The sequence below is a fragment of the Meleagris gallopavo genome, chromosome 10 (genome assembly GCF_905368555.1).
Source record: "Meleagris gallopavo chromosome 10, MGAL_WU_HG_1.1, whole genome shotgun sequence".
Taxonomy (NCBI): domain Eukaryota; kingdom Metazoa; phylum Chordata; class Aves; order Galliformes; family Phasianidae; genus Meleagris; species Meleagris gallopavo.
In genome coordinates, this window is record NC_139413.1 from 20,303,675 (window position 1) to 20,316,688 (window position 13,014).

Sequence of the window (13,014 nt, forward strand, 5' to 3'; positions counted from 1 at the left end):
GAATGGTGAGCAGTGACCAGTTGTAGGACTTGATATTTTTGCTGCTGGGCAGCATTTTTTCTGCTCTTGTATGTCAAAATAAAATTTGACTTAAACAAAAAAAAAAAAAAAAAAAAAAAAGCAAATGCTTTCCTAAGCTACAAACAATGAAAAAAGGTGTTCTGCCTGCCATCAAGCCCCGCTGTTAAAATATTAACACAATGTAAATATTGTAATATTGAGGAAGTACGCTGTGTCAGTACTTCCTGGCACCACACAAGAGCTTCACTGTTCACTTCAATCCCTGCTGTTAGTTTTAAATACGCACAACTTAAACAAGGCATCTGAGCTTCTCCAGTCCTGGGGCAAAATTGCAGAGAGGCGAAGTCTTACTGTACGCTTTCTCTAGACTAAAACCCAAAGTATTAAAAAGATTCCCTAAACCCAAACAATTATGTCGATGTCAGTACTTTTGAGGGAAAAATATTCTGCAGGGTCTTTCAAAAGCCCTGGCACATTGCTGCCAAACAAGGAAAGATCTCTGGGTATGCACTGTCCTCCCCTTCCTTAGCAAAGAAAAACAAGCTGCAAATGCCCCCGATGCCAGAAGCCTGAAAGCCCAACTTATTCATCATGGCAAAAGGCCCATTCTCCAGATCTGCCAGTTAGACACATTACTAGCAATTGATTCTCTCCCTCTCAATTCAGAAGACTAGCAGCATATATGTAATGAAGAGAACGAGGCAGCTACCTGCTGTTTAAGTAAGGCAAATGTGGCAGTCAGACCTGAGGAACAGAGGATCATAGCAGGTAGGCAGTATCTGTACTGAAGGCTTATGTAAAACAAAGACAATTTCATAAAACAACATAGACAAAATGATCTCTGGAAAAGAAATAGCCCTGACAAACCTGCAAAAATCCAGAAGACTTGATCTGGAGGCAACTTGAGGAATGCAAAGCAGAATTTCACTCTGCTGGCTTTGGTTAATACAATGTAGGCAAAATCATGCCACTCATAAAAGCAAAGATTTTGCCAGCTTGAATGGAAACCGCATAAAGCCTTGAAATCTGAAATGACCAATGTTTATGTTTAGGGGCCTCATTGTGTCATGCACTGTGACATGTCAGACAAAGACTGTCCTTGTTCCCCAAACATAACGATCCAAATTCAAAAGAAATGAAGTATACCAAGGAAAAAACTGAACGTGTGAAATGTTTCCACATATTCAAGCAATGCCTAATCCCAACAAAACTACGTGGCTGAGATTTCCAGATATTAACTCTACATGTTGTATTATGACAAAAGAGATGCATACACACTGCCTCATGCTTCCACGGAATCCACAGAGTCCAAGATGTCAGTGACTTTTTAAAATACAGGTAATAAAAGGCTTATTCCAGATTTAAAATCCTTCTCCTGAAGCCTTCTCACCTTTCAGGCATTCTCATACACCAACGGGATCTAAAATGACTTGCACAATGCTCCCACGTGCCAGTCACAGCAGCAGATAAGCTTTATTCTTATGCATGGTAAGAAATTGCCCTGAGGGTTAACACAGATTTTCCACTTAATTTTAGCTCACTCCCAGAACCTTATTCAAAGAGCTCCTTTGAACACATACACAACTGCATCACCGGATTTGTATATGGTCAAGGCTACCACAAATCCCCTTACTTACCCACCCACAATGTTTTCTCACATCAGTTTATCTACTAAGAAAAGCACTAGGAACACAACACTTACTCACCCCCTTTATCTTTCATCTTACTTAAAAGGGAGAAAAAGTCTTGAGAACTCAGTGAGCATTCAATATATGTAATGTACATGATGAGAGAGCTACAAAAATTCTAGGAAGAGGACATCAATTCCAAAACCAAACTACTTACTGTGAGGAGAGTTGTTCATTTGTTTGTTTTTTTAAAGATAAACAAGGGTGTTTTTTTTTTTTTGTCCATTTCATGAAATATTATAGCTAAGATCCTTCTCCACTTCCATAAATGGATGTTTTTCTTGCTCTCAGTGGGTGGTCTCAGAGTTTTGACAGAGGAACATCACAAGCTAAAAACATAGGATGCTGCAGAGATAGCCCACCTGCAGCGGTGGTGGATGTGAGGGGGGAGAGGAAAGGTGATTTCAAAGGCCAAAACAGACTGTGGTGGGGGAAACCAAAGGTCAGAAATGTATTCACAGCCCTAACAATGGGGGAGCCCTGGCAAAGTGAGCAGCCAAGAAACACAGCTACATTAGGATAACAAGAGATGCAGAACGAAGCAAAAATTTTAGCTTTTATTTTTGCCATTACTAGATTAAAAGAAAAGCCTGAGCAAGAAAGTCAGGCATAATGCTTAGCATTGCTTTTCATGACATTAAAGTTGTTTGTTTTTAATTAGCTTATTTTCCATTTCCATTGTCAGCCAATTTAATGAAGCAAATCTTCCTTTAAAAGCTCCAGTCTGAAGTACCTGTCAGTGCAAACACCTGCTGTGACTTTACATTGTGTTTGGTTTCTTACCTGTTTTCTACAAGGAAGTCTACCACATATTTCTTCAGACAGTAGAGATGGGCGTCCATCAGCCCTGTTCTGATGTGCATCCTGGGGTGCCTAGAAGAGGGGGAAAAAAAATAAAATCATGGAACTTCGCATGGCTGTTTGCAAGAGTTTGTCTTTGCAATGAAGTCAGTGGATTGTGAGAGGTTTGCAAAGGAAGATCTGCTTCTTTCTTCCCACTGCTGGTTTATCAGACAGGAAAATAGTGCAGGCTGCCATTACTGGACTCTGTCTGCAAACTTACACCTGCTGGCCCTGGGCTGATTTGCTGTGAAAGAAAACACCTCCTCCAAGGAGTCATTACTCCTGCTACATCTTCTTATGTAAGTGGAAATTGCACATTACTGGGCAGGAAGCCAAAGTAATGGGCCCAGAGTGCTAAAAGTTACAGTGGGTAATGTCAGGGTACAATAATTCAAAGCTTCTGGCTAAGTGCCTGCCTTAATATGCAAGGCTGTGCATGTTCCACTAGCAAACACAACACTACTATGTTTTTTTCCAGCTCTTCCTGGAGGCAAACAGGGGAAGGAGATGGGGTCTGCCCACCTTCTCAGCACTACACATTACAAATGACTGCCACAGCTTGATTACTAAGCATTTGCACCCCCAGTCCAATAAGATGGAAAACGTCAGGAGAACTCCCTCTCATCATCAGCCAAACAATGGCAAACAGGGAATTCTTACTTTTCAAATCAGGGGCACATTAGCATCTCAGTAGCTCAGAAGTCTCTATCAGATCCACTGTTTCAAGAACAAAGCCATCAACAGTCCAACGACAGTGGAATCATTCAAGATGTCTGTAACTGGACTCGGTCCTGGGCCTATAAAGGAAGGAAATTGCAACCTATACCTGAAAGGACCTATATTTTCATTTTTTCTCCTTTGATGCCCAGATTTTGTAATGAAGTCTAAATGAATACATCTTACCAGCATCTTCCAGCCAACTTTGTTCTCTTATTCCAGGTCACGCCAAAGTCAGATGTTTGCGATCAAGATCATTTTTACTCATTAGCTAAGTAAAGGGATCACTTAACTTAGGCTAGTACATGGATAAGTAAACCAATACTAACACACTCAATGCTTACTAATATCAAAGTTGTCTAGTATACCAAAGCGTTCTAGTAAGCCATTTTTGCAGAGCATATCTTGATTAACACTGAACAACTAAAGGCCTTAAGATTTTATGAATTCAGATGGCATTTCTCAAGCACGTCACTCAAATCAAACCAAGGGTATTATTAACTAGTGATACGTTCTGCAAGGCCTGCTTGTAAGGAAAAGTTCCTGTATGAGTTGTATGGCACTTTGGAGTAAGTATATGGTACTAAGAAGTGATAGATATACCTCCAGTTGGTTACTTCATTAACAAAACATGAGCTCACCTAGCAGTGCTCCAGTACTGATGTTATCAGTGTCCCCGATGTTGCTGTGGAAGTCAGCCCAAATAGCAATGTTCTTTATGCAAGGAAAGGGAATCTACTGAGTTTAATGAAGCCTTGCATTTGCAAATTTGCAAACTTGCTACTGCTCTGCATCCAGAGGATGGTTTCCTCATTGTGGATTTATGGGATGGAGAATTTTTCCATCTTCCCTGAGAAAAAAAGATCTCTTGTATTTATAAAATGAATATATTAATAAATATATTTATATTGAGACAGAACAGGAAAAAAACAATTCTCAATTTGAAGACGACACAGCTTCAGCGCCAGTATGCCATTTTTTTTTTCTCTCTATTCAAGCTTCCTTTAAATACACGGCAGGAGAAGGTAACAAGGCTATAAGCAGAACAGTGTAAACCAGGAATTCCTCTGTAAGTGCCAGTTCTGCTGCCAGTGTCTGAGCAGCTTTCACACATCCAGTCTCCCCACCTGCAAACTGGAATGACACTGTTTAGCACCGTGCACTGAGGATATGTAACTACATGCAAATATTAAACCAAATCAGCTAAGCAACTTTACAACAGAGTTTCTTAAAATCTGTGTAAGTAGACAGAGCAGCACAGTGCTGTCCTTTCAGCAGCTTCATCACACCTTGAGCGATGAAAATCCAGCCAGATCACAAGAAATACTGGAGCACCACTCTAAGCTGGCTTTCAATGTAGAACACATGAGCAATAATGGAATGTCATGCTGAACAAGAGGGAGGTCCCACAATGAAAATCCTCTGAAACACAGACCACCTAAGAGATGTGCAACAGAATAGTCCCATAGATTAATATTATAATCACAGTCTCAGAGGTCAAACAGGCAAGTTTGGGCATACGCATAAACAAAACTGTGATTTCTGTAAACCAGACTCGAGGAGAAAATAGCCACGCTGACCCAGGCTGATAAGAGCACTGTCTTATAACAAGCCACTAAAGATGATACCAATTTTCATGGACTAACACTTAAACCAGTTCATCTTCAGGTAAAAGAACAGGAGTCAAATAATCTAATAGATAACAGCAAACTCCATCACCATTTCAAATGAGCATCTGGTTACTAATATGGAAAGCCACACTCCCTCCCCGTGCCTCTGATCTCCCCCTCCATCAGCTAATCTTTACAACATATGAAAAATGAGCCAGTCAGAAGAACAGCTGATACAGAGAGAATCGAATAACAAACAATGCAGGAGCTGAGAGCTGGCGCACCTACACTTATCGCTCGGAAGGAGATAATGCACAGTGCTTTTAATTATATCATCAAAGCAGTGGAGAAGGTAGTGGGAGGGGCTGGCTGCAGATGGGTACGTGTTAATGCATGCAGGGCTGGGTAGTTTATCAAAAGAGAAAGGCTGGATATATATCTGAGAGGGTCACCGTAGAGATGAAAGTTGCAACAGCCATTGTTGGAGCTTTTTAATGAGCGAGGAACGTCAAATGTGAAGCCCCTAGGAATCACACCAATTACTACAGGAACTTCAGTTCAATCTAGCAAATGTAATCAAGCACGAGTCATTAAAATACATGGTAAAACTCCCATTGGCGCTGCCACTATAGCATCTATTATGGGCTGTGCTCCCATGCAAGGGAGGGGGCTGCTCCCCGTTGTAAGCGCTGTGTGTTATGTTAAGTGATGGCAGATTTCAGCCCTAATGATGCGGCACAGAGGGCTCCCTGGCAGAAAGCTGACAATGAGGAAGCTCACAGAGATCTGTTGAGAAGTGAGGAAAAGATCGGCAACTAAAAGAGCAGTTTCAAAGAATGCAATTTAATGTGTAAAATTAGCTTTTATCAGCACCTAATTCCACAAAATCCTGACTCGGGATGAGAGCGCATAAAGGTCTGCAAGAGGCCTTAAAAAGGCCTGTGCCCGTCATTCCTCACGCGCCATTGTGAAATAATAAGCAGTACTAACAGGATTGATGCATGCTTCGTACATGGCATTGCTTTGAAAGCGGAGCCCAGAGCTTTTTTCTCCCTGATAACCTCACTTGGGATTTCCTCCCTCGGGGAAGTCAAGCACTGATAGAGCAACCTTCTCTTGTTAAAGGCAAAAAGACGGACAATTGTTTCAACTGTAAACTAATTAAGAGCGATTACCACCGAGAGCTGGAGGTTCCAAGCAGCCCCGCACTCCCACTGACAGTGTGATAATGCCAGGCTGGGGTCAAAATCATAAATCTGAAGGGAGCGCACACAATGCTTAAAGCCAAAAAGCCTCTCTTACTAAGCATGGGATATTGCCACATTAACCTCAGCACCTCACAAATAAACTAGCTGAGAAAGAGAAATCCCATGGCCTCCTTTCCTTTAACTTCATACAGCTGTTGGTGGAAAATATGAAGGCCTTTAAATAATCTCAAGGACCCGGGGCTATCTGTACTCCAACACTAATCCGAGCAGTGACACAATAAGAAGGCAATCACAGCTACTATTAACCTGGCTTCCGAGCTGATATGTGAATTACATCTACCGTGGGCTTATGGAGCATTAGTTCATCTGCCTGCTATCCCTCAAGGAAAAAGAAATAAATTAAAAGCACTCTAAGTGAAAATGATGGATTCTATGCATTTATTTTGTAAGTAAGTGCGAGTAGCTCACACAGTCTGCGCAGCCAAAGTGGATCCCTTCTTTCCCCTCCCACAAGCACACTGCAAGAAGTGCACCATCCACTTCCATCACACCGGGCTGACCCTGCCTGTCGGCACTGGAGGTGGTGCTCTCCTGTTGACACAAAACCGGTGTACAGACTCACACTAAGAGAAGCCTTACAGCAAAAGCTGCCAGACCACCTTTAATGTCTCAATTCCTACTTTTGAAGGGAAAAAAAAAATCCCTAAAATGCATTGCTCATTTACGGGACAGCTCTTGGCTGTAAACTCGCTAATAATAAAAGACCACTGTTACACTGGCTCTTCAAAAATCCCAGACACCTTATGACCTTAATTTTACACAGTGCTTTTGGCCAAAAGGATCCCAAAGCACTTAGCAAAATGAATGTCCCCACTGTACAGCAGGCCTGCGTTGCCCACCAGTGAAATGCTGCCATCTCTGGGCTGAACAGCAGCAGCTGTGGTGCACGGCTCTGCTCCCTGTCCTGGGTTGTCCTGCAAAACTGGGCCGGGCCACCCGCCTTCCCGCTCTGCAGGAAGGCTGAGCAAGGTTTAATTAGAGGAATCACATCATCTATCATAGAATGGCTTTGGCTGGCAATATGCTGTTTCTCAGGTGGAAGAACTGGTTCAGCTGTGTTCTGAGGAACACCTGGGTGATGTAAGGCAGCTGGCACAGCGAGGAGCAGGGCACAGCCTGGCAGAAATACCGTCACCAAGCCTGGATTTAAAGGTGGCACGGATTGCTGCTGCCTGTCTTATGGCCCCCCCAGTGACCCTGCCTCCCAAGCTCAGTCACCCCAAGTTCTCGGTATTGCTCTTATGTCAATTTTCCAACAACCTTATTTACAAAAACAAGAGGGCATCATACAACACTCTTTGGTCCCTTGAGGGCCTAGCAGGGAAGGATGTGGCATGTTCACAGCACAGCTCTCCCATCAGACACCCCAGCACCTGCCTGCAGACAGCATGCAGACACCCAGGAACGTAACACTTCATCCTCACAAAGCTGCTTCTGCAGAGGCCCTGCACCAGGAGTGGCAAGTAGTTCAAAATCCAAATGTTTTATTGATCTAGTGACCTAGAGTTGCTTGAAAGCCTTCCGAATAATAAATATTTTTCATATATAACCTTCATCATGTGCCATTTTTCTTTGCTATATTATATTATTAATATGCTCGTGAGACTCTAATACAAATTATGAACCTACTTCTGACAAGATGATGTTGAAAACTTTTTGGTAAAGAAACGTGCTTTCATTGAAAGCCAAAGATTAAGTCATTTTCTCTAGAATAAAGAGTATAGGTTAGCAGGCAGAGCTCAGGATTAATATTTGTTCAAGGTCAGTAATGGTTCACAATAAGCCAGCATGACCTTCCATACACAAAGACTCGTTATCTTGGCACCAACGCCACAACTGAACATTTACATCTCTCTGACCTCAGCGCTGAGCAGTGAGGGTGCTGACGGCTGCAGGGCCAACTCATCATACAGCCCTGCACAGAATGTTTTTCCTCACCCTGCTCCAGCTTCCTCTTAGGAAAGTGAGAACAGCAGCAATTCCTCGCCCACCCCAAGAGGAGGAAAGCTTCCTGGGTGCATGAGCATCCCCTAGGAGCACGCCGACACAGCTGCTGGGGTCGGCAGTTTCCCTAAGCTTGGTTCAAGGGGCTGCTCTGCCACACTGAGTGCTAACAGCTGTAAGGAACAACGCGAAGGCTGGGGCTCCCCACAGTCTCCCTACCCCCTTTCTCCTTTCCCTGCCCTCAACTGAAATTGAGGCCGTGCGCATCTTTTACACGAGGTGCTTTTCTATTAGGTGCTGGTCTGCTAGAACACCCACGTGCTTCACTTGGAAAGCAAAAGAGGGACCAACACGATAATAAGGACGGAGTTTGGTATGAAGAGAGGAGAATACCCTGCCCTGAAGGAGGGCAGGGACTGCCAGAGACATTATTAATACGTTCTACCCTTGAGCTCCAGTAGCTACTTGTTCTGCACACAGAGAAAAAGGATTAATCAAGCCTTGCATGTAAAGTTTCTTTCTCTGGTGTGCCAAAATATTTAAAGCAGTACATACAAAGTGAAAGCCTTTTTATTATACACATTCAATGTAATAATCTTATGCTACAGTTAAGGCTGGGATTACAATGAAGTAGATTACTGTGCACTATAACCAATTCAATTCCAACACAACGGGACATGGCTTAGTCATTTCGCTCAGATTTGGTATTTGAGCTTATTTTTCTTATGCTGAGCTAAACTGTGATTTAAGAGATTTAATCAAGCTTTGGGAAATGCTTTCTTTGCTAAAGGAGGAGAAAGAACTAAAAGTCTGCACCTGGCAACCCTAATGATTTCCAATTTTCAGCTCATTTTGCTTCCTGCTTAGTGGAAATTCACCTTAGCAAATAATTGTTCCTTAAGATCACCAGGGCTGAAAGGATGACAACACATAAGAGGAACAAGTTTTAAGCAAACAAGCGAAGCCGGAGGATTGAGTAGAGGCTACTGAAGAACAGCAGTTCCTGCTGATCCCTCCTACATCAGTCCCCAAAGGGCTGAGTAGCAGACATATGATATATTTTCTTAAATCAAATAATTACAGTAAATGCATGGGAAACAGTGAAACTGAATACTGGGTCAAAGCTGTAGGTCACTAGCAATATATAGCTTAAACACAGGAAGGTTGCCACAGTTTCTTTATGTCACTGCCCTAGACTCAAAGGCAAACAGAACCAGACCCAGCAAGGCACCTCGCCCAACAGTGCTCCTGAGGGCTCCAAGGGTGTTCTGTGCCTCTCGGTGCAGAGGGGCATTTTCCTCACAGCTAGAACTTACAGTGTAGGATCTGCAAAATGCAGGTACCTCATGAGAGCCTTCTTCACTATCAGTTGCTTACAATTAAAAATCTCTTTTGGAATCTGTTACTGTGCACAGGCCACACCTGATCACTCACTTTCCTTTGACAGTACAGCTACTGGGACAAATTCTGCCTCCCTGGAGGAAAACAGAGCTCAAGTTATGACTCAGTCCCTGCACTGAGGTACTCCCTCAGACACACGGCAGCCTGGAGGTAGGGCAACATCAGTTTTGGGTCATGAGATCTCAGGGCACTGAAAGCCAACAGGGCTCAGGACAGCATCAGCATTCAAATACTGCCTGGCTTTGCAGAGAATACAGCAAATGGTATAAATTCCACACAAGTAAAAGAGATACTTCCATACTTTGCCATTTTGAAAGACACTACGGTATTTGTCAGCAAATATTTTAGAAGTGTCTAATATGCAGTCGTTAAAACAAAGCCTTAAAGATAGAGAAAGCATCATTCTTTGTGCAGAGTGACAACAGAATTTAAAACCAAAAGAGAGTTAAAGTCCCTCTGAAGCCAACTGCAGCCTCCTCTTCCTTTTCCAACCAAAAGTAACTCTATGAGTAATTCTTCTAATACGTAACTTGCATTTTACAAAACATCATCAGAAACACCAGGGGATGATGAACATAAAGATCAGGGAGAAAAAAAATGACACAGGAACATTTGCTACCACAAGAAGAGTTTAACATCCACCCAAAGTCCAAGTATGCATTTTTTAAACAAGTAATTACAGCACTTAGAACCACACTGCTTTAGTTTCTGATTAGACCAGATTACTCATAACTTAAAACTTCCAGATTTGTTAATGGCCATAACAGAAGTTACTGCAGCACGTTACTGTAAGATCCTGAGCTTACACATAAATGCTTTCAGGAGGACACTGAGGTTGGAGTGCTACAGCATAAAGACCCACTGAACATAAACATACACTGCACTGAGGACAGAGTGCAATTTCCAGCATTTTTCCTCATCTTTCACCCATTGCTAGGACCTGAATAACAGCTTAAGATTCAGCAGGGGACATTTCACGCCTTTTACACGATGATAATATGGCTGTTAGAAAACTGCAGTGGACAAGAGAAAATCTTGGCCAATTCAATGCACTGAAATGATATTTTTGAGCTGTAAGTTAACTTCAGCCCTTGGATAATTACTGCTGAATTAGAAACCTCACACAAACAAGAGCTCTGTACAGCTCAGCATGTGCTAACTCAATACAGCAGGTGGGAACTACCTTTAATTAGAAGATATGGGCAGTATTCACTTTAAAAAAGTCTCGAAGGAAAAATTATCTTGACACTTATTAAGACACTGCTCAGTGTATTTTCACAGTCTAAATACTGATATAATTTGGCATTTTTTTGCAGATGTCATTACAAAGTCCAGTTCCAGGCCAAAATTAGCAAGCATTTTATCACTGTGATGCAGGACAATGGCACACCTGTAGTCTTGAGACACCTTGACTTCAGTAATTAAACAGATAGGAGAAAAGTCATTGACCTAGATTCAGCGGTCCCTAAGGATGAAAGCAGTAATACAGAGCCATTTTCACCACTGATCACAAGCCCAGGCTGAAAAGCAAAAGGAGAAAGACAGCAGCTGAACCCTCTGCTATCTGCGGCAGTTATTCAAACCATGCAGACTTGAGGCAATGAGACGTCTGTGGTGGGTAAGAGCATTTAGATGTCTCCATAATTTGCTCTTCAAATACTTCTCTGTACCAAGTCCAGAGAGGCAACAAATGCAGTCCTTCTCCTTTTCAAGGCTAAACCCACAGCAGGGCAATCTCCTCATCTTGAAACACTTAGCTTCACAAAAAGAAAAAGAAAACACATAGTAGATGACCTGAAGATTATCATTTACAGTTTTATGGCAACCTCAAATACTATTAAAATGAAACAACTTCTATTCCCTTCTTGCTTGGAAGAGACTGGGACCATTCCATCTGTGGTTGTGGACTACTTCAGTATTATCCAACTGCATAAACGAAACTAGTGTCAAAATTAAGTTTTAAATGGCTTGAGGTTTATAGGAATTAAAGAAGGAAAAATTAAATTTGAAACTCTGCTTGTTTACTAGCACTAATTAAATATGCCAGATTTCTGGGCAAGCTTCCGAGCCTGTGGCTACTACGTTACTGGCTTGTAAAACAGTCAACAAGTACACGAGTACAAAGCACAAATACAATAACAGATTTCGTGTGCAGTCCTGCCCATAGTTTGTAAAGAAAAAATGTATTGGAAACAATCTGTAACTATAAAGACCTGTGCTAAGCCCCTAGACTCTATTAGTAACATAAAAAAGGGAGCAAGTCTACAAAGGCTGCTTTTGCAGAGAGGAGTATTTAAAAAAAAAAAAATCAGAGAGAGGTAAGAAAAGCAGTAAGCACAACCAAAATGAACAGGAAGCTTTAAAAGATGTGTTACGTTTCCTTCTTCCAATGTGAGCTGCTGGGCTCCGTTCTGGAAGTATTTTGCTATTAAAAATAAAAGGGAGGCTTTGTACTTAACAGAAGCAGTGGGTCTGATTATTCACACTAACGAATATAAACTCCTCACAAACGGTAGATTTTGTGATTACATTGGAATTTATTAAAAATATGTGTATAATAAAAAGCCCCAAATTCACATCTGACGCATGGCAAGGACAGTATCACACCAGAATGTCTTTTTAGATTATAAACTCTTAAGGCAGGTACTACCTTTGCACTAGTCCATTTAAAATGTAGAAAACCAGGAGCTCACAGCCTATAAGCAAACTGTAAAGCTATTAAGAAGGAACAAACTAAAGCCAACTTCAGCTGAAAGGCAGGCTCTGGCAGCTGCTCAGTCAGGCATGCAGGTGAAACGAAGCAGAACAGAACGTAAGGTACCTGTCCAGCCACAGGTGGGGCAGGAGATGGGGGGACAGAAGATCCGTGGCCAATAAGCTGTTCTTTGCACATCCTTCTTTCAGGAAACGCTTCCAATTTATTTTCAGGATCTCCAGAGAAGTGGCAAACAACTTTTAATGAGGAAACACTGGAGAACGATTTGCTGCCTCAACAGCTTCAAACTGAACAGCCTTGTACAGTGACTCGAGTTAATGTATGTTCCCACTGTACAGTAGCCTTGCTCAACTGCAAGGAAACCAGGAATTATGCTTCAATAAAAACTCAGCCACACAAATATTCTGCTATAAAAGCAAGGCATAAACATACAACTCTCCAACTTCCAGAATCACATACATGAGGCAGAGGGAAATGATATAAAAGTAACCAGGTTTTTGTTTATATCTTGGATTTACAAGAGGAATTCCAGAAACGAAGTTCTTCCACAGAGGCACTGATTTAATTAGCCTACAGGGCTCACTTTATTTGTATTTGGATCTCTGACGTACATTGATTAAAAAACCAAAAACAACAACTACACAACGGATACACAGAAGACCATTTGCTAAGCCTTCTCTACGCCCAGGTGCAGCTTAAAAACTTTCAAATACACTCTCCCGGGCTCCTCTTTACATACAAATGATACTTCATAGTATACACAAAGTATGTGTGTTTTCAATTTAAAACATGACCAGATCGACTGG

The 13,014-nt window shown here is 42.0% G+C and overlaps 1 protein-coding gene across 2 annotated transcripts in view; it reads right to left on the reverse strand.

The window, feature by feature from the left end:
* Window positions 1-13,014, reverse strand: part of EIF2B3 (eukaryotic translation initiation factor 2B subunit gamma) — a 93,080-nt gene that overhangs the window by 44,054 nt on the left and 36,012 nt on the right. For both annotated transcript variants that reach the window (XM_010716194.4, XM_085232338.1), the window contains exon 6: window positions 2,493-2,582. In XM_010716194.4, the coding sequence (XP_010714496.2) occupies window positions 2,493-2,582 (90 nt within the window). The remainder of the gene's footprint in view (window positions 1-2,492; window positions 2,583-13,014) is intronic.